The sequence below is a fragment of the Chiloscyllium punctatum genome, chromosome 3, assembly GCF_047496795.1.
Source record: "Chiloscyllium punctatum isolate Juve2018m chromosome 3, sChiPun1.3, whole genome shotgun sequence".
Classification (NCBI taxonomy): domain Eukaryota; kingdom Metazoa; phylum Chordata; class Chondrichthyes; order Orectolobiformes; family Hemiscylliidae; genus Chiloscyllium; species Chiloscyllium punctatum.
In genome coordinates, this window is record NC_092741.1 from 33,679,582 (window position 1) to 33,702,723 (window position 23,142).

Below are 23,142 nucleotides of genomic sequence, written 5' to 3' on the forward strand. Positions count from 1 at the left end.
TCAGGCTTCCTAAATCGCTTTTGTGTAATGAGGGAGAGAGAACTAAATGCAAATGGGACAATATGCTATCTTGGATATTTATTTCTTGTGTTGGTTTAGACCCTGTGTCAAACAGAAGTTGCCTTTTCTCCAAATGTCCAACTAATTCTCCAGTTTAGCCCTCTATCTGAATACAGACCAAGGTTTTTCTATCGATATTGAAGTTTTGTACCTATTTTTAAAAAAATTAATTAATGTGACATGGGCCATCACTGGCTGGTCAGCATTCATTTCCTCTCCCTTGTTGCCTTTGAGAAGATGGTGGTGAGCTATTTTCTTGAAATCGTGCTGTAGGTAGAACCACTGACCCAGCAACACTCAAGGAACAATGATATATTTCCAATTCAGGATGGTGTGAGACTCGGACAGAACTTGCAGGTTGTGGTGTTTCATGTATCTGCTGCCCTTGTCCTTCTAGATGCTGCTACTGAGCATTGGTGGTGGAGTGAGTGAATGTTTGTTGATGCCAATCGAGTGGGCTGCTTTGTCTAGGATGGTGTCAAGCTTCCTGAGTGTTGCTGGAGCTGCAATCATTCAGGCAAGTGGGAGAATACTATCACACTCCTGAGTTGTGTCTTGTCAGGCTTTGGGGAAGCAAGAAATATGTTATTCATTGCGGTATTCCTAGCCCCTGACCTTCTCTTTTCGTCAATGGTAACCCCCACCCCCACCCCGGATGTTGATAGTGGATGATTCAGTAATGGTAGCACCATTGATTGTCAAGGGGCAGTGTTTAGATTGTCCCTTATTGAAGATTGTCAATATCATCTTATTGAAGATGATCATTTGTGTGGTGTGACTATTACTTACCACCTGTCAGCCCAAGCCTGGATATTGTCCAGATCTTGTTGCATTTGATAATGGATTGCATCAGTATCTGCGGAGTTGCAAATAGTGCTGAATGTTCCACAATTATCAGCGAACTGACCGTATGATGGAGGGAAGGTCATTGATGAAGCAGCTGAAGATGGTTGGGCTGAGGAATTCTTGCAGAATTGCTTGGTATCTCAGGAGGGAGCTGAGATGGATCGTCCAATCTGACATCATTGAGCGTGAGATGTCTGTGGAGCCTGCCCTTCAGTAAGTAAGTAACTTTCATCTCAGCTCTTTTGTCCAAGTTTGAACCAAGGCTGTAACATGTCAGGAACTGAGTGGCCCTGGCAGAACCTGAGTGTCAATGAGCACATGCTTGCTGACCAAGCACTGTTTGATAGCAGTGCTGGTGGCATCTTCCATCAGTTTACTTGGCACTCCTGACTGAAGATTACTGTGAATGCTTCAGTCTTCTCTTTTGCACTGATGTGCTGGACTCCCCCATTATTGAAGATGGGGATATTTGTAGGGCTTCTCCTCCAGTGAATTGTTTAACTTGGGCTTGGAATCCTGCAGTGAGTAATTCACCTCCTGATTCCCCAAAACCTGTCCACAAGGCACAAGTCAGGAGTGTGATGGAATATTCCCCATAAATCTGTATGAGTGCAGTTCCAACAACATTGAAGATGCTTGGCACTATCCAGGGCAAAGTCTGATTGATTGGCATCACATCTGTAAACATCCAAATTCTCCACCATTGATGCTTAGAAGCAGCAGCAGTACATCTACAAGATGTACTGATACAACTCACCAAGGCCCCTTAGACAGCACTTTCCAAACACTCAACCTGATGTGGAAATATATTGATACTGTTTCGCTGTTGCTGGGTCAAAGCTCCTCCCTCCCCAACAGCATTGTTTGTGTACCTACATCACATGGACTGCTGAGGTTCAAAAACTAGCTCACTATTTCATTCTCAAAGGCAAGTAAAAGTTTGTCAGTAATGCCCATATCCTGAACAAATTTTAAAAATATATTCCTATATTTTGGGTAGTGCAAATCATTGATAGAGAAGTAATTATTGTTATGAAGAAAGAGAAGAAGACGGATACTGTTTGCAGGAACCTGCTGTATTTCCTATAAAAATCCAACTTTGATTGTGAAATAGATGCATTCAGGAACCTTTACTCAATACAAAGTCTCTCTCTTTTTCTTGAATTTTCTCTGACTAGAATATACATCTACCTGGCAATCTCAAACTTTCCTTACCAACTACATTCAAAATATTGCACCATGTAATGGTGTAACATGTTTGTGGATTTGTAGCTTTAAGAGGAGTTCCTTACCGAAATCTTTTCACAAGGGTATTGAAGTTCATTGAAGGATAGCTGGTTTGGGGCAGAAGTCATGGGTAGTGGTGAGCTTGGTTTCCATGCCTTTCCCAGCCCAGCTGTATTAACAGATTGGTTTCACCAGAGCGAATGTGTTTAATTTTTCTGCTCATTTACTGGAACCTGCACCCTCCCAATGTTATACAATTATACAGTACAATTCAAAATAGCACAGGAACAGGTCTTTCAGCCCACTAAGCCTGTGCCAATTCTGATTCTTAGTTGACCCACCTAGTTGGCCATGCATGGTTTCTATCCCTCTGTTCGTCTCCTGTTCATGTTTATCAAGATACGCTTTCAACGTTGCTAACGTGCCCGCTTCCACCACCTCCACTGGTCGTGCATTCCAGGCACCCACCACCGTCTGGGTGAACAGTTTCCTCATACTTCTCCCCAAACACCCCCCCTCTCACCTTGAACCTGTGTCCTCTTGATGACCTTTCCACTCAATCTGTACACCTCATAATTCTGTGGATCTCTGTGGTCGTCCCTTGGCCTCCATCTTTCCATTGAAAATAATCCAAATTTATCCAACCTGACCTCATAACTAAAACCCTCCAGACCAAACAACAACCTGGTAAATCATCACTGCACTCTCTCTGAAGTATCCACGTTTTTCTGATTGTGTGGTGACCATAACTGTGTGCAATATTCCAAAAACAGCCCTAACTAAAGTTTTGTACAGCTATAAGACAACTTCCCAATTTTTATATTCCAAGCCTTGGCCGATGAAAGCAAGTGTGCTGTATGTCTTCTTGACCACCTTATCCCCCTGTGTTGCCACTTTCAGGGATCTGTGGACCTGTACACCCAGATCCCTCAGTATGTCAATGTGCCTAAGGGTTCTGCCATTTATTGTATGTTTCACACCTGAATTTGTTATTCCAAAATGCATCACATCACATTTGTCTGGATTAAACTCCATCAATCATTTTTCTGTACAAATCTGCAATCTATCATTATCCCACTGTATCCTTTGATAGTCCTCCTCACTATCTGCAACTCTGCCAATTTTGGTGTCATCCACAAATTTACTAATCAGATCGCCCACATTTTCATCCACATCATTTATATACATAGGAACCTTGATTATTCGGCGCTTGATTAACCAAATTTCAGATCATCCGAATAAGATTGCAAGGTCCCGATGTTTGGCTAACTGTTATCCAGCATTTGATTAACCGAATTAAATATTCCCCTCCCGTGCCCTTCAGATAATGGAGGTGTATGTGTGCGTGTACGTGTGTGTAAACAGAGACTCCTAGAGATGTACAGCATGGAAACAGACCATTCGGTTCAACTCATCCATGCCAACCAGATATCCCTACCCAATCTAGTCTCACCTGCCAGGACCCAGCCCATATCCCTCCAAACCATTCCTATTCATATACCCATCCAAATGCCTCTTAAGCCTTGCAATTGTAACTAGCCTCCACCATTTCCTCTGGCAGCTCATTCCACACATGCACCACCCTCTGTGTGAAAACGTTGGCCCTTAGATCTCTTTTATATCTTTCCCCTCTCACCTTAAACATGTGCCTCTAGTTCTGGATTCCCCCACCCCAGGGAAAATACCTGTCTGTTTACCCTATCTATGCCCCTCATGATTTTATAAACCCCTATAAGGTTTCTCAACCTCCAGGGAAAATGCTCTAGCCTATTCAACCTTTCCCTATAGCTGAAATCCTCTAACCCTGGCAACACCATTGTAAATATTTTCTGTACCCTTTCAAATTTCACAACATATTTCTGATAGGAAGGAGACCAGAATTGCACACACTATTCCAACAGTGGCCTAACCAATGTCCTGTACAGCTGCAACATGACCTCCCAACGCCTGTACTCAATACTCTGACCAATAAAGGAAAGCATACTTCGCTTTCTTCACTAACCTATCTACGTGCGACTCTACTTTCAAGGAGCTATGAACCTGTACTCCAAGGTCTCTTTGTTCAGCAACACTCCCCAGGACCTTACCATTAAGTGTATAAGTCCTGCAAAGGTTTGTTTTCCCAAAATGCAGCACCTCGCATTTATCTAAATTAAATTCCATCAGCCACTCCTCAGCCCATCTGATCAAGATCTCGTTGTAATCAGAGGTAACCTTCTTCGCCGTCCACTACACCTCCAATTTTGGTGTCAACTGCAAACTTACTAACTATACCTTCTTAAGCTCACATCCAAATTATTATATAAATGACGAAAAGTAGTGGACTCAGCAGTGATTCTTGTGGCACTCCACTGGTCACAAGCCTCCAATGTGATAAACAACCCTGCACCAACACCCTCGGTCTTCTACCTTTGAGCCAGTTCTGTATCCAAATGGCTAGTTCTCCCTGTATTCCATGAGATCTAACCATGGGGAACCTTGTCGAACGCTTTACTGAAGTCCATACAGATCATGTCCACTGCTCTGTCCTCATCAATCTTCTTTGTTACTTATTCAAAAGACTCAGTCAAGTTCGTGAGACATGATTTCCCATGCACAAAGCCATGTTGACTCCCCCTAATCAGTCCTTGCCTTTCCAAATACATGTACATCCTGTCCCTCGGGATTCCCTCCAACTTACCCACCACCGATGTCAGGCTCACTGGTCTATAGTTCCCTGGCTTGTCCTTACCACCTTTCTTAAATAGTGGCACCACATTACTCAAACTCCATTCTTCTGGCACCTCACCTGTGACTATCAATCATACAAATATCTCAGCAAGAGGCCCAGCAATCACTTCCCTACCTTCCCACAGAGTTCTAGGGTACACCTGATCAGGTCCTGGGGATTTATCCAGTTTTATGCGTTTCAAGACATCCGGCACTTCCTCCTCTGTAATATGGACATTTTTCAAAATGTCACCATGTATTTCCCTTCATTCTATATCTTCCATGTCCTTTTCCACAGTAAACACTGATGTAAAATACTCGTTTAGTATCTCCCCTATCTCTTGCGGTTCCACAAAAAGACCATCTTGCTGATCTTTGAAGGGCCCTCTTCTCTCCCTAGTTACTCTTTGTAACTAATGGAGTTAATGTACTTGTAAAAACCCTTTGGATTTTCCTTAATTCTATTTGCCAAAGCTATCTCATATCCCCTTTTTTCCCTCCTGATTTCCCTCAAGTATACTCTTCCTGCCTTTATACTCTTCTATGGATTCACTCGATCTATCCTGTCTATACCTTACATATGGTTCCTTCTTTTTCTTAATCAAACCCTCAATTTCTTTAGTCACCCAGCATTCCCTATACCTACTAGCCTTTCCTTTCACCCTGACAGGAATATACTGTTTTTGCACCTCTCGTTATCTCATTTCTGAAGGCTTCCCATTTTCTAGCCATTCCTTTTACCTCCAAACATCTGCCCCCAATCAGCTTTTGAAAGTTCTTGCCTAATACCGTCAATATTGGCCTTCTCCAATTTAGAACTTCAACTTTTAGCTCTGGTCTATCTTTTCCCATCACTATGTTAAAACTAATAGAATTATGGTCACTAGCTCCAAAGTACTCCCCCACTGACACAGCAGTGACCAGTCCTGCCTTATTTCCCAAGAGCAGGTCAAGTTTTGCATCTTCTCTAGAAGTTACATCCATATACTGCATTAGAAAATTTTCTTGTACATGCTTCAGAAATTCCTCTCCATCTAAACCCTTAACACTATGGCTGTCCCAGTCTGTTTGGAAAGTTAAAATCCCCTTCCATAAGATTCTTACAGATAGCTGAGACCTCCTGACAAACTTGTTTCTCAGTTTCCTTGTGACTATTTATATATATTACAAACAACAAAGGTCCCAGTACTGATCCCTGTGAAAAACCGCTAGTTAGTGATCTCCATTCCAAAAAGCACTCTTTCACTGCTACGCTGTCTTCTATGAACAAGCCTTCCCTTCACAGGCCCTCCCTGAATACAATCAGAATGTGATATGCTGGTGCTTGCTTTGCTTTTTGATTTTCTTTGCTCACTGCATGATTACTTTTATGGGAAAGTAGCGCAGTGTCCTGAACAAAGCGTGACGGTAATTCTTCTTAGGACCTTAATGCTCCAGCAATTGTCAAACATGGCCTGAGGCCACATTGGCAACTCCGGGTGGCTGAAGTCATCAGCTTCCAGTCAAGCATTTCCTATACTAGTGCTGTGGAATGGGACTGTGTATCTGGTAGCTCCCTGCTGCATGTGGGTGTCAGACTGCAGCACCTTTTGCCTGCGAGTTAGGAGGTTCGAATCCTGATCTGGGTACTTGAGCAGAGAATCTCAACTAGCTCTCCTGGCATATTGCACGAGAGCTGTGCTGTTAGAAGCACTGTCTTTGGGATGGGATGTTTGATTGTGGCTCAGTCTACCTTCTCAGGTGGATGTAAATGATCCTGCTACAGAAAAGAGCAAAGGAGTTCACCCTGGTGTCCAGTATGGTTCACTGTTGGTCAGAAAGTGGCAAGTGGCAGAGGTGGAAAAGAGGCTATATGCTGGGATGTTACAGCAAGAGTTCAACATTGGCACATTAACTGACTAAAACACCTGGGAGAAAGATATATATTCGGGAAAATTTCAGGGTCAAGCACCAGGTTTTGTGATGTAAGACAGCTTTCAATAAGGCAGTCTGGGGAATGCAGATTTAAGTTGTAGGTAAGAGATCCTGGGAGCTGTGAAGAAGATCATTTTTATGCAGTGAGCATGTGAATGCCATGATATTCCCTGAGCATGGTGATGGAGAAAGCAGGACACATCATAAGAGTATAATCGAACAAAGTTTAATGCTGAGGCACATTAAAAAAATGTGTTTGGTCCAGAAGAGAGGTTTTAAGCTATGTTTAAAAGGAGACTGAGTGCTTGAAGATTTTGGAAGGGAATTCTGGAATGTAGGTCCTTGGCAGCTGATGAAGTGGCCACTAATGACGGAAAGGTTAAATACTCAAGAGGCCAGAATTGGAAGAGCGCAGATAACCTGGATGGTTTTAGGACTAGAAATAATCACAGAGCAAAGAAGGAGTGGAGGAATTTGAACATAAGGATGAGGATTTTAAATTCTGGCCACTTCTTTACACATGAATAGCGTTGTACAATGTTAAGAGTCATAGAGTCAGAGAAATATATAAAGTAGCCTCTCCCAATGATGCCCACCTTGAAGAAGTTCTCTTCTTCCCTCCACAGTGAGTCTCCCTTTCACTGCACCCCCCCAGGTCATCTAAACCCCTTCCCCCAACCCCACACTGCTGATGAAAGTCTTACGATCAAAATGTCGACTGTCCTGCTCCTCGGCTGCTGCTTGATCTGCTGTGTATTTCCAGTACCACACATTTCAACTCATAGAAATAGACAGCAAGCAAACAGACCCTTTGGTTCAACTTGTCCGTGCTGACTAGATATCCTAAATTAATCTAGTCCCATTTGCCAGCATTTGGCTCATATCCCTCTAAACCTTTCCTATTCATATACCAATGCAGATGCCTTTTAAATGGTGTAATTGTACCAACCTCATGTAGTGGCAGCTCATTCCATACATGCACCACTCTCTGAGTGAAAAGGTTGCTCCTTAGATCCCTTTTAAATCTGTCCCCTCTCACCTTAAATCTCACCTCACCTCACCTTTCCCCTCTAGTTTTGGAGTCCCCTACCAGAGGGAAAAGACCTTGTCCATTTACCCTATCCATGCCCCTCATGATTTTATAAACCTCGATAAGGTCACCCCTCAGTCGCTGACACTCCAGGGAAAATAGCCCCAGTGTATTCACCCTTTCTCTACAGTTCACCCTCCAACAACATCCTTGTAAATGTTTTCTGAACCCTTTCGTGTCTCACAACATCCTTCCTATAGCAGGGAGACCAGAAGTGCACGCAGTATTCCAATAATGGCCAATGTCCTGTCCAGCGGCAATGTGACTTCCCAACTCCTATCCTCAATGCACTGACCAATAAAGGCAAGCATATCGAATGCCTTCACTATCTTATCTACCTGTGACCCTACTTTTCAAGGAACTATGAACCTGCACTCCCAGATCTCTTTGTTCAGCAACACTCCTCAGGACCTTATCATTAAGTGTATAAGTCCTGTCCTGATTTGCCTTTCCAAAATGCAGCACCCCATATTTATCTAAATTAAACTCCTTCTGTCACTCCTCAGCCCATTTGTCCCATCTAAGATCCTGCTGTACTGAGGTAATTTTCTTTGCTGTCCAATTTTGGTGTCATCTATAAACTTACTAACCATATCTCCGATGTTCACATCCAAGCCCATTTTCACAGATGATTTAGCTCATTGAAAATTTTAATGGGCTCCATCTTACAAAATCCAGAGTTGTGGAAAGACAACTCAAATTTTAAAGTTAGATTACTTTATGCCTGGCCTTCGCATTCGAAATTTCCAAAACTGCACAGGTAGGAGCCATATGAGCTCCTCTTTTGGAAGCTGCAAATTAAAATCATGTAGATTGATCAGTCATGAAATTCTCTGTTAGGTCCGATTGAGACGGTACATCCTTTGAAGCCACCTCTCTCCCGGTCTGCCTCGCAGCGCATCCTGAAGGCCACACGACCCATCCCACCGATTGAGGGGAAGGCCAACTCACCAACTAACAAGGCCCACGATACGGATCTTACCTCGGGCGACAAGAATGAAGAAGCTGCTGTTGGCGAGTTCTCAGGATGTTCACCGATGGAAGCTGAAGAGGGGCATGCTGCATCTGTCACAGTCCCTGACGAGGTGATCGGAATTAGATTCACGTCGGCAATCACTATTCTGTATACAAACCACCCTGAACCCCTTGGTTAGATTCCAGATTGTAATTACTCCCAGCTATCCATTATTTGTATATAAACCATCCAGAACCCCCCTCACTTGGATTGCAGTCCCGTTGTCTGGGGATCCATTATTCTCTATTCTTTTCCCAGGTTAAGATCTCCCTTCAGCAACTGCGCAGCAGTGCTGAGAAGAAACGGAAATTACTGGGCGCCAGTTTATCTCAGTCATCATTTAAGTTGCCATGTTCAGATGAGAGCACCTTTCAGCTGCTACCTTCCATACCTGTAAAGCCAGACATCCGAAGCCTTCATGCCGTCATGTAAGTGACTGAGGACCAACTGTCAAGATATTAGTTTCATTTAGAGTTTCTTGTTGTTCCGAGTATTGTGTGAGGGTGTCCTGCTCCCCCGCAATGCTTAGCCATACTCTGTAATGACTTGCAAACTGTTCCACACCATTTTTTACATTTCATTTCTCATGGTCAATCCTTGTGCTAATCAAGGTGAAGACTACCTATAGAGAATGGGCATCCTGCCACAATCAACATCGAAACAGTGTTCTGGCACTGGGCTGGACAGGACTGAACCAGATACAATGCATAGCCCATACTCAGCTGCTCTAATGCCAACCTTGGGGTGGCATTATACCACTGTGTCTTAGTGATAGAGTCATTGAGGTCTACAGTGTGTCTGCGTGGGTTTCCTCCGGGTGCTCCGGTTTCCTCTCACAGTCCAAAGATGTGCAGGTCAGGTGAATTGGCCATGCTAAAATTGCTCTCAGTGTTAGGTAAAGGGGTAAATGTAGGGGAATGGGTGGGTTGCGCTTCAGCAGGTCGGTGTGGACTTGTTGGGCCGAAGGGCCTGTTTCCACGCTGTAAGTAATCTAATCTAATCTAAGCTAAAAAAAGGCCCTCCAGTCTATAGAGTCTGTCCTGGTCAAAATCTATCCGAGTCACACTTTCCAGCATTTGGCTCAAAGCCTCTTATGTCTTGGCATCACAAGTGTAAATGCTACTTAAACGTTGTGAGGGTTTCTACCTCTACTACCCTTCCAGGCAGATATCCACCACCCTCGACATGAAAAATATGTCCTTTAATCGCTTCTCAACCTCCTGCCCCTTTGCTTAAATCTATGCCTCTGGTCATTGACCTCTCCATCAGATGGTAAAGTTCCTTCCTGTCAACACTATGTCCCTCATGATTTGACACATCTCATCATGTTCCCTTCAGTCACTGCTGCTCTAAGGAAAATGACCCCAGTCTACCCAATCTCTTTTCATAACTAAACCTCTTCAGTGGGAAGTGGGAAGTGCCAAGCCGCTCTGTCGAAGAGCCATTCTACTAACCCCCACTCCCCCATCCCCAACCTTTCCCTATATCCCCTCCAAATTATTTTCTCAGATAAGCATTCAATTCCCTTTTGGAAGCCAGAATTGAATTTGCCTCTCCTACATTGTCAGGCAATGCATTCTGAATCCTAACAATGCACTGTTTAAAAAGAATTTTCCTCATGTTGCCTTCAATTCTGTTGTTAATCATTTAAATTAGTGTTCTCTTGATCTTGATTTCTGTCAAGTGGAACAGTTTCTGCCCCAGATTAAGAGACCAGGATCAAATTGAATAGGAGAGAGACTGTGATGGAAACTCTGTTCATCCCACCCACCCATCTAAAACCTCTCTAAAAAGCAAAATACTGTGGATGCTGGAGGTCTGAAATAAAAACACCAAACTGTTGGAGAAACTCAGGTCTACCAGCACCTGTGGAAAGATAAAGTTAATATTTTGAGTCCAATCACTTTTTGGAACTAAAACTATTTAAGTTATATCTAACCTTCTCCAACTACCTCTGCCTCCTTCCCCACTGTCAGTATGAGTCATTCCAAGATTAAATATCTCTAGTTCCCCACTGTGTTTTCCTCATTATGATGGTGAGTGTATATGCACCACTTTTGCATTTTTTACACCACTTTTGCATATTTATGCTTTTTACGCATTTGAGTAAATTTCTTCTGTTTGACTCTTGTTAGGACTCCTTTGAAGAGAGAATCAGTCACCCAAGGGTTGCATTCAGACTCTGAACAGCAGGAGCCACAACCTCCAGGTAGGATCCCCTACCTTCATTTACACTTTGACATGAGAACACAGGAGCAGGATGTGGTCCGGCCCCCTTGATCTCCACTGTCACTCAATATAATCATGATTGATTTTCTACCTCAAGTCAATTTCATCTCCCAATTCTTATATTGCTTAATTCTAATATTCTTCCGAATTGGGTTAATCCAGCCTTGAATACACTTGTCAAATTCGTAACCACAACCCTCTGAGTGAGACACTACCATTGGTGTGTTAGTCTTGTTTCTGACCCCTAGAACTGCCATGTCAACACAGATTTTGGGAAGGGAAGTAGGCATGCATACATTAAGGGCTCCTCCATCTCTTTTCAGAAACCACGAGACCACACTGTGATTTGCCGCTTGTGTGTAAAGTGACTTTCTAGATCGGCTGCTCATTTTGGTCACATTGTGTCACTGGGAATGAAAAATGGGCAATTTCTCAATTCAGAATTAAGCAATCAAAGGAAGGATGTATGCAAGTGAGGCATAAACAGTCAATTTACCTGTATCACAAATACTTGTGTCCAGTTCAAATGCATTTTATTTATTTGTTCATGGGATGTGACTGTTGTTGGTTAGACCCAGCATTCTTCATTTACTCCTAATTGGAGTTAAAAATTAATCACATTGCTGTGGGTCAGGAGCCACATGCCAGCCAGACCAGGTAAGGATGGCAGATTTCCTTCTCTAAAGAATATTAGTGAACTAGATGGGTTTTTATGATAATTGACAGCAGTTACACAGTTGGGGCCTCCAGGGTAGTTTTTATATTGTGGCTTTTTCATTTAATTCAATTTTCACTATTTTCCGTGATGGTGTTTGAACCCATGACCCAGGGAGGTGATGACCTTGAGGTATTATTGCTGGACTGTTAATCCAGAGATCCAGATAACATTCTGGGGACCTGGATTTGGCTGATAGTGGAATTTAAATTCAATGAACTGTCTGGAATTAAGAATCTAATGACGACCATGAATCCATTTTTTATTGTTGGAAAAACCCATCTGGTTCACAAAAGTCCTTTAGGGAAGAAAGCTGCCATCCTTACCTGCTCTGCCCTACATGTGACTCCAGACCCACAGCAATGTGGTTAACTCTTAACTGCCCTCCAGGAAATTAGGGAGGGCAATAAATGCTCCCTAGCTAGCGATGCCCTCGTCCTGTGAATGCATAGAAAAAAATCCCAGAAATTAAGTGTTCTACATTACTCGTCCAATGACATTACCATTATGTCCCTGCCTCTTCCATTAGTAAATGTTAAATATCAAACAAAACTAAGAAATATTTTTCTTTTCCAAGATTTTGACAGTTTGTAGAGGGCAGCCAGAGGTTTGCAATTACGTTCAGGATTGGCCGACTTAAATCATTTGCCTGCCAATTGTTTTCAAGGGGCAATTGAACCATCTTAAACAACATGCCACCTTAACATCCCAAGCAGACCTCAACTAGCTAGTTACTAATAACAAGACCAGGAGACTGGTTAGACAGGGTTCGGTCCAGCAAGCTCCATGTCATTGTATGCTGCTGCTCAGTTGTCAGAGTACACTGACTGCCTCATCCTTTCATCCTAGTTTAAATCTTAAAGCTTGTTGGCGTTTGACCCTTTAAGATACTGGCTCAGGAGGAGAAGTTATTTTTAATTGCAGTTGCCATTAAAGATGACTGCAGCACACAACTCAGAGGCTAAACAGAGCAGGAGCCAAGTGAAATCTACCCCTATACCTGGAAGAATGGCAGTGAGGGAAGACACAAGCATTCCTCAATCCACAACCCCTCTGGTCACAGATAGGTTCTACAGTTATATAGAGAACCAGGCTTTTGGACTACTGAACAGGTTGGCTTTTCATCTTTACTGCTATATTGGCTGACACTGCACACCATATCATAGGCAAAACACAAAGAAAAGAACTAGAAGCAGCCCTTCAAGCATGCTCCACCATTTACTGAGCTCAACCTCGATTCCACTTTCCTACTGATCTCCATAACAGTTTGACCCATTCCTCTCTCCACCTTAAATTTACGCAATGTCCCAACATTGACTGCATGCTGGGGTAGTGAATTCCACAGATTCATGATCTATGATTATGACTATGACCAGAAATTGTTTCTCCTCATCATCTGTTTTAAATCTGCCACGTCTTACCCTAAAACTATGACCCCAAGTTCTAGATTGGCCCGCAAGAGGAAACATCCTTCCGTGGTTTATTTTGTCAATCTTCTTTAGCAACTAATGCACCTGAACTAGATCTCATCTCATTCTTCTGATCTCCAGAAGGTGCAGGCCTAATCAAACAATCGCTCCTGATAAGCCAAACCCTTCATCTCTGGAATCAATCTAGTGAACCTCTTCTAAATTGCCTACATCTCCAAGTAAGGGAACCAAAACTGTATGCAATAGAGTCATAGGGATTTACAGCATGGAAACAGACCCTTCGGTCCAACACATCCATGCTGACCAGATATCCCAACCCAAACTCGTCCCACCTGCAAGCACCTGGCCCATATCCCTCCAAACCCTTCCTATTCATATATCCATCCAAATGCCTCTTAAATGTTGCAATTGTACCAGCCTCCACCACATCCTCTGGCAGCTCATTCCATACACGTGCCACCCCCTGTGTGAAAAAGTTGCCTCTTAGGTCTCGTTACTCCAGGGATACTTTCACCAATGCCTTGTACAGTTGCGGCAACACTTCCCTACTTTTACACTGCATTCCTTTAGCAAAAAATGCCAAAATTTTTGTTTTTATTACCTGCTTTACCTTGTGTGTTGGAAATGTTTTGACAATGGGTATAGATCTGGCAAGTAGTCCTCTCATTGAAAGTTGGGCCAATACCCCTATCAAACTTTCCCTCCTGAGGTATTCCCGGATTATGCTTAAAGTCCTGGTGGAAACCAGACCAAACCAGTGGATATACTTCCTCCTTAACTCTTCAAATCAGTTTCCCTGTGCCTCTTGCATGCAAGTGAAAGTTTCAGGAGAAGCAAGGCTACTTGTAGCAGATTGTGGAAAATCAGAAGGAGAGCCTTATGGGCAGAAATGTTGAAATGCTTTTCCAGTCATTCCAACTACCCATAATGCCCATTTTTTTCTATTTGCTTATATGTGTGTGTAAAATTACTTTTATAAGAGGATTAGAGTTTTAACTAGTAGTTACATGTCAGCGGTTTGTAATTGTTTGTGACACAAGCTAAGTAGCTCGAATTAGTAATAAATAATAATTCTCGTTAAGTACAGAAACTCAGTCTGTGATTTTGGTCAACCTGGGTCTCAACTTCAGGTACATTGGAGCATTTTATGTACTTTCATGAAAGCTGTTATTTGTGATAACTCTGAGAATAACTAGGTTTGATTTCCAGTGTGGTACTCCAGTGAGGTGAAACATGACCAGTGTCGTTAGTACTTGCACGATGTCCATTGACCTTCCTCCTTCCATTCCAGTTCCTGTTCAGGTTTTCTGAAACCTGATAGGCAACATAGCCATCTGAACTCATTCTCCTTGCTGCACAGAACCGAGTCCATTCCCCTCACTATATTAACCTCCATTTCTCTCCCCTCACTTAAAAAACATCCTGAATCATGTTGCTCTGATTATTCTGCTTCTCCATCTCACAGAGCTTGCTTTTATCCAAACATTTAAGCACCTCAACCTTGTTAGATAATTGCAAGGACTGCAACTTCTGTTCTACAGTATTCTGGGACAGCTTATCTGAAACACTCTGGTCGCACACTCCAGTCCCTTGCTACAGTTGGAACCAGACCTCCCTGTCCTAATTTGACTGTCTTCTGGAACAAAGTGTTCAACCCTGGTTACATTCTTGTAAATTTCATCTGAACTTGTTCCAGAGCAATTTTGTCGTCCTCCTTTGTTCACAGGATCTGTTGAAATGGTTCTTATGAATTTTGTGCAGGTTGAATATTGCTTCTCAATCATCTTTCTCTGGATACTTCCACTTGTCAGCAAAAGGTACAGGGTGGCTGGTTCACTTATATAATTATCTCTGACTTATTAATTAATCATGACATCTTACAGAAATTGCTGAAGGAAAGATCAACTAATTTTGTTCAGGCTTAATGTGGCTTACTGCAGAATAGAGAGTTTCTAAACTGGTTGTGGTTTGAAAGTGTCTCTCTATCTTGTCCACAGCCCTACAGTATTCAGCCACCTGTAAAACCAGTTGCATAATTGTCTAAAAGGATAGTAAACGCTATGGATGCTGGAAATCTTAGACAAAAGCAGAATATATTGGAGAAACTCAGCAAGTCTGGTAACATCTGTGGAGAGAGAAGCTGAGTTAACATTTTGAGTCTGGCATGACTGTTCATTAGAAAGCACAGGTTCTTCAGAATTCTGAAGAATCATCATACTGGACTCAAAATGTAAACGCTGTTTCTCTCTCTCTCCAGATTCTGTCAGACCTGCTGAGTTTCTCCAACATTATCTCTGTTTCTCTCAGAAGACCTTTATCATTTGTTTGTGGACTGGTGTCCAGTTATCAATCTGCCACTTGTTGCTAACCCAAAGCTCCACCTGTACACAGCCCTTTAGATCCAGTTCAATTACAAACATAAGCTGTAACCCACACCTGTGCAAACAATGTTCGCAACCAATATCAAATTACTTTCAAGACATGCAATAACACTTACAGACCCTTGTTGTAAAAATCTTTTTCTCATTTCAGCCCACAATTTAAACAAACACAAAAATAAAAAAAAAGTGACCTTTATAATCATGATTTCATCACTTGACCACCACTGATCAATTTAATCTCTGAAGTATACAAAAGTCACATCAAAACACTTTGAGTGCATTCATATCAGAGCTTCTTTGCATCTAAGCAGAGACTGCTTTTTACTGGGCGTTCTCCCTTCAACCCTCAGTGTCATCTCCTTCATCAATGGTTTATTGAGAATTATTTTCTATGGGATCTGCTACATTTCTTGCAATTGTATGGTTCCCATGTCTATTGTATCTCTAATTGATTGCCATCTTCAAGGTTATAAATGTTTTGCTTCTTTCTCCTGCTCATTAGCCCCATTACTTCTCTGAGAATTCATTTACTATCTCCTTGCTTTGTACTGCACATCATTTCTCAGTGATTCAACTCTCTACACGTTTGACCCTTTGATCTGAATCCAGTTTATTTCCTTTTGTCTGTGGGATTCGTGGTTGCCCACAATGCACACTCACCTTTTTCTCTGTCTGGCATGTATTTTATTGTTGCATCAACGTGACTATCTTTCTCTTACTAGAAAGCTAGTTATGTGGTTAGTCAGTGTCTTCTTCTCTCTATGATGTGGAGGTGCCGGTGTTGGACTGGGGTGGACAAAGTTAAAAATCTCACAACACCAGGTTATAGTCCAACAGGTTTATTTGGAAGCACTAGCTTTCAGAGCATTGATCCTTCATCAGGTAACTAGTGGGGCAGGATCATAAGACACAGAATTTATAGCAAAAGATCAAGGTGTCATGCAATTAAAATGATACATTGAACAAAACTAGATTGCCATTTGTTCAATATAGCGTTTTAATTGTATGACACCATGATCTTTTGCTATAAATTCTGTATCTTATGATCCTGCCCCACTAGTTACCTGATGAAGGAGCAGCGCTCTGAAAGCTCGTACATCCAAATAAACCTGTTGCAATATAAACTAGTGTTGTGTGATTTTTAATTTCACCTCTCTACTCTTGGCTTCACACACTTTAGCAGCATCCACATCCTGTGACATTGTGAGCTTGTCCTTTGTCTTTTCCAATTAAACATGTTTGTATGTTAGTGTACTAAATGAAGAGCCCTTACTGACTGTAATTTTCAATTTTGTTACTTTTTTATTGGTGTTCTCATTTTTCATTTCCCCTCTATATTAGACCTAGTTCTCAATTGTGATATCAGTTTGATCCTTGCCTTGCACCCACATTTTCTTCTTATTATTCTCTATCTCCATTGTCACAAGCAGGCTGAAAATATGGATGTAAGTTTGCTTGCTGAACTAGAAGGTTCATTTTCGTCACCATACTAGGTAACATTATCAATGAGCCTCCAGTGATGCACTGGTGTTAGTGACCCACTTTCTGTTTGTGTTTAGGGTTCCTTGGGTTGGTGATGTCATTTCCTGTAGTGATGTCAGTTCCTATGGTGATGTAATTTCCTGTTCTTTTTCTCAAAGGGTGATAAATGGGAACCAAGTTGATGTGCTTGTTGACAGAGTTCCGGTTGGAATGTCATACTTCTAGGAATTCTCATGTGTGACTCTGCTTGACTTGTCTGTGGATTGATGATGTCCCAGTTGAAAGTGGTGTCCTTCCTCATCTGTATGTAAGGATACTAGTGAGAGTGGGTCACGTCTTTTTGTGACTAGTTGATGCTCATGTATCCTGGTGGCTAGTTTTCTGCTTGTTTGTCCAATGTAGTGTTTGTTACAGTTCTTGCAAGGGATTTTGTCAATAACATTAGTTTTGCTCATTGTCTGTATAGGCTCTTTCAAGTTCATTAGCTGCTGTTTTAGTGTGTTGGTGGGTTTGTGGGCTACCATGAAGCCAAGACTTTGTTGCAACAAGCAGACAAAATGTGTCCAAAAACCCAAACCACACTTCCCTACATCAAAGACATCTTGGAAGTGACTGCCAGACTACTCAGACCTCTTGGAATTGCCTTTTGTCTGTCAACCTTTTATCGCCATCACGCCCACTCTCAGACTACCCCATGAAGAGCAGTTTCTCTAAGTTTCTCCTTGTCCTTTCCATATGTTATGACTGTGTAATTTTAGTAGTGCATAGTTTGGAACAAATACTAATTTTACTTTTAAGTAACAGACACAGACAAACGTCATTGTCACGTGGCTGAGTATTGTTAAGTCATTGCGAACCAAAAGCAGACGGACTGATATATTATCTCAACTTAGACACAGTTATCCTTAAAAATTCAGAACTTAGGTGAGAGAGAGTAGAAACCCCCAGAGTTCAAACATAACTAACTTTACCTTCACAGAATCAGGGAGGTTATACAGTGTAGAATTCAGCCCATGACGTGTGCATTGGTTCTATTACCTTGCACCAATCTCCTGCTTTCTCCCCAAACACTTGCACTCTACTTTTTATCTAAATACTCATCCAAAGGCCTCTTGACTGTCTCAATTGAATTTGAATTCACCACACTTCCAGTTAGTGCATTTCATACCCTAAATACTGGAAAAGCTTGTTCTCATTTCATCCTTGCTTCTTTTGCAGATCACTTCAGATCTGTGCCCACTGCTCTACCCAACCCACTCATGATTTCGAAAACTTGTATAAAATCTCCTCCTAACCTCCTCTTCTCCAAGATCAGAACCAACTTGTTCACTATATCCTGAGAACTGTGGTTTCTTATCCCTGCAACCACTCTTGTATAATACTTCTCTCTCTCTTCAATGCAGTATATCCTTCATATAATGTGACACCCAGAAATGTACCTTGTGGGACAATGATTATCAAAAGTTGACATAGCAATCATAAGTTTAATCAGTATAAGGCTACGAAGCTTGATTTTTAAAAAAAGTGTTCTTCAGGAAGTATTCTGACAAGCCACATCCTCAGAGAGGAAAGATCACAGCTAAAAAGAGTGTCTTTTCAGGAATAAACCAGAGTTCTGTATAAATCTCTCTCTCTATCTCTCTCACACTCTGTCTATTCCTGATGAAGGGCTTTTGTCTGAACGTCGATTTTCCTGCTCCTTGAATGCTGCCTGACCTGTGCTTTTCCAGCACCACTCTAATCTAGACTCTGGTTTCCAGCTTCTGCAGTCTCTGTTTTTACCCACTCTCTCTCTCAATGCTGACTCTACTTACTGAATTTACCTGTGCAAACAACCTCTAAATATTCAACTATAGAAAGCAGTGAAACTGTTGAGTTCTGACTTCAAGTTTTTCAATATCTGCATCTTCAGAAAAAGAAATCTTCAAGCAAGCCAATCCTGGACAGATCTGATTTTCACCTTTGAGTGTCTTTTATCTATCTTCTTTCATAATTTTATCTGATTTATCAAGTTTTTTCTTTGTAACTTTTATCAATAGCTATCAATTCACTAAGCTCTGACCTTACTTTAAAACCATAATTTTGCTGCTGGCTATTTTTAACTTAGAACACAAAAGAAAACTGAAAAGGACTTAAGTGCTATGAGTCTTAGTGCTCTATGTCATTCACTGTTCACTGATCAGACTGTTGTGACACAGAGCTAAACTGAACCTTTCTGCCATCACTCCAACAGAACATTGTACAGACCAGAGCACATTATTGTTGGCTAAGAAGGACAAAAGTGAGGGGTCATCGCTGAACCAGACTATGATCATCTCATTCAGACTGAGTACAGAAACTGGTCCAGAAATGAATAAACAGGAGTCAGTGGGGGATGCAGAAACGGAGAATGAAGAAAGAGTGAGTATTGATGATGGCATTGTAACTTCCAGTGTATTCACATCCTTCCTATAATTTGACACCCAGAAATATACACAATGCTCCAGCTGAAGTCTAACAATGTCTCGTACAAGTTCAAAGTCACCTCTTTGCTTTTGTGTTCCAATAAAGCTGAGGACACCGTATGCTTTAGATTCTTAGATTACTTACAGTGTGGAAACAGGCCCTTCGGCCCAACCAATCTACACCAATCCGCCGAAGCATATACCACCCAGACCCATACTCCTACATTTACCCCTTCACCTAACATTACGGACAATTTAGCATGGTCAATTCACCTAACCTGCACATTTTTGGACTGTGGGAGGAAACCAGAGCACCCGGAGGAAACCCACGCAGACACGGGGAGAATGTGCAAACTCCACACACACAATCACCTGAGGCGGGAATTGAACCTGGGTCTCTGGCGCTGTGAGGCAGCAGTGCTAACCACTGTGCCACCGTTACTGTTCTTTCCACCTTCCTGTCACCTTAACTGATATTTGTACATAAACACCCAGGTTCTTCTGCTGCACCCTTGGTGAATTGTTCCCTCATTTTGTATTGTCTTTCATTGTTCTTTTGACCAAGATGCTTCGATTCACATGGCTTTGCACTGAACTTTATCTGCCTGTTTCACCAATTAGCACGGAAGAAAACTATCAAGACTGTGCCAACTCTTTAAAAGTTAAGACTCAATTAGTTCCACTTCTCTGATCTTTAACCATAACCCTGCAAACTTTTCACTTTCAAGTTAAGTTACGACTGAATTTTTTTCCTTCACCTGTTCAGGCAATGCATTATCAGGTTGGGAAAAATGAAAACATTAACCGGGACTTGCAAAATAGGAGAAAAAACTGAAAGGAATAGGGGAACAAAGGAATTTCTGGATCTAGCTGAACAAATCATTAAAAATGACATTGGAGGGCAGTAAAGCAATGCAAATGCTAAAAATGCTTTGGAGAGTTCATAGTCAGACACCAGGAAATATGATGGGGTTCCTGATAAATCCAGGAGAATTACCTTCCTCAGAAAACAGGTTGAATGTGGAACTTACTCCACAGGAAATGATTATGTTTCTCAAAAACTCGATAGGTATATTCAGCAGGGAGGACAAAGGTACTTTGAGAGCCTGAAGTCAAGTGGTTGGAATTGGAAGGGACTTAGGGCATCTGAACAGCAGGTCATGATGTAGGTTCGTGATATGATGTACAACTACTATTTGCACGCTTGGATTCCAAAGTGGCCAGAGTCATGTATGGCTTAAAGTTTGATATTGTTTGTGTTAAGAAGATGAGACGTAGTTTTCATGTCATTTTGAGTTCCATTACTGGCTCAGGATTGTCGAGAAATGTATTCATGTATATTTAATCCTGCAGAAAGCAGAGTAAATAAAATTAGTGTTACCTAGCAGCATGATGTCCTAGGAGATGAGACTCAAACAGAAAAAAATTAACTTAGAAAGAGTCTGATGCCTCCAATATTTTAATTCAAATCGGATTGTTAGTATCCGTATTAAAAATATAAGTATATTAATGAGTTTGTTGTAGCACTGTTATTGTCCCTAACTCTGAGCCAGGAGGCCTGGGTTCAAGTCCTACTTGTTCCATAGAGATATAAAAACATCCCTGAATAGGTTGATTAAAAATATCTATAAGTACATAAGCAAGTACAGTAAACTGTCAGTGCATCAGTTACTCTGTTCCATCAATGTTTCTGGTGTTACACAGTTGCCTTTCATATCTTTGTCCTTACTTCTATGCAGGAATTGAAAATCTGGGTATCAGTTCTTCAATGCTAAATCTATTTTGCACGCTCCCCCACCCCCCAAATTTTCCATAGTTGCGTCACTTGACAATCTCAAAGTCAGTGCAGGAGAAGATGCATCAGAAAAGGAGGGAAGAGATGGAGCAGCGACAACATCGGAAGGAAAGAAAGCTGAAACAGCAGCTGGAAGAGCGCCTGCAGGAGATCACACCCCATAGGGACACCGTCCCAGGTAACGAAGCAGATGTCATGGGGTAAGGGGAGGAAATAAAGATTATCGGGAAGGAGAGAGTTGATGTTTTGAGGGGAGGGCAATTATGATATGCTATTATTAGGGGGAATGGGGGAGTATTTGGAAATTCAAAGCTCTAAACTTAATGGTCAGCCTTTTCTTAGAGTATTGAACAGTACTCAGGAATAGGCTCTTTGGCCCACCATATCTGTGCAGACCATGATGATTCTAAATTAATCCCACATGCCTGCACATAGTCTGTGTCCCGCTATTCCTTTCCTGCCGATGTGTCCGTCTAAATGTGTCCTCTGCAACTTTGCTATCATATCTGCTTCTACCATCTCTGGTGGCACGTTCCAGGTACCTGCCACCTTCTATTTTTTAAAAAACACATTATTTGCATGGCTCCCTTAAACTTTTCCCCTGTCACATTTAACCTATGCCCTCTAGTATTTGACATTTTCACCCAGGAAAAAGACTGCAAATGTCCACCTAATTCATGCCTCTCATAATTTTATATATTTCCAACAGGTCTCCTTCCAGCCTCTGACACTTTAGCAAAGACAATCTAAGTTTGTCCAACCTCTTCTAAGAATAAAACAATAGATTTACTTTACAGTTAAGATTTTTATTGAATTGAAGTTTTGCTATTTGCTGCGGTGGGATTCAAATCTTGGATGTTAGTAGAAGGTTCTGAATTCCTAGTCCAGTGCCATGACCACTATACCACCATCTCCTCTCCTCTCCTCACCTTTGCTAGATGACATTTGGTGTGATTGTTTACTTCTTTATGCAAAATAACTCATATCTACTTCAATATCAAGGGAATGTGTGGATGTGTGTCAAAGTACAGATACAAAAACATCTGATGTATCTTTTAAAATGTTACTATAGGTATGGACAAGGATGGAAAGATGCTACTCCAATCTTTAACTTTATGACTTGCTAGCCCACAAGTTATCAGATTTATTGACGCAATTTAAATTTACCAGTTTGGTATTTGAACCTATAGCCCCTAGGCTTTATGTTCAATAAAATGTTTGCAAGAACCATTTTGTTAGTTTATATTTTGTATTTTAGTAATTCAAAGAAGAAACATTGCATTGGTGATGAATAGGCTTAGAATTAGGTTTATTATCATGTGTACTTTGTTATTGACCAGATCAGACCCCTTCAAATTAGTTTAAGAAGGTAGACTAGACCCTAACTTTTTCTTATTTTAAAGGCAGATGTGAAGTGGGTGTTCCAGGTGTGATGCAATTGAGCAAACCACTTGGCTTTAAGCAAAACAGAATTTATTTAAACACTACAGGTGAAACATGAACAGAAGAAAGTGGAATTTTGAATACTTTAACGATTGGAAAACTTAACTTATCCAATACAGTAATTATTAGTAATTAACTGTTCTAATACAATAACATTCCATAAACACATCCCTTGGCAAAAAGGTAAGTTCAAACACAGATTCTTACAAGCAGAAGGACACAACATCCAAAGAGAGATTTCCAAGAAAGTCAGAGGAATCCTTTACTGCAACTCTTCTGGACTACAACATCTTGTGGCTACAGCTAAACCAAACTAGAAAAAAAAACCTGAGCTGGGAGAAATGGCCAGTCCCCTTCCATTG

General features: G+C 41.5%; 1 protein-coding gene across 1 annotated transcript in view; it reads left to right on the forward strand.

The window, feature by feature from the left end:
* LOC140457347 (TOG array regulator of axonemal microtubules protein 2-like) overlaps positions 1-23,142 on the forward strand; it is a 118,435-nt gene that overhangs the window by 51,853 nt on the left and 43,440 nt on the right. The window contains exons 3-7 of the mRNA XM_072551377.1: positions 8,687-8,931; positions 9,120-9,289; positions 10,997-11,070; positions 19,332-19,498; positions 21,359-21,515. Of these exons, the coding sequence (XP_072407478.1) occupies positions 8,687-8,931; positions 9,120-9,289; positions 10,997-11,070; positions 19,332-19,498; positions 21,359-21,515 (813 nt within the window). The remainder of the gene's footprint in view (positions 1-8,686; positions 8,932-9,119; positions 9,290-10,996; positions 11,071-19,331; positions 19,499-21,358; positions 21,516-23,142) is intronic.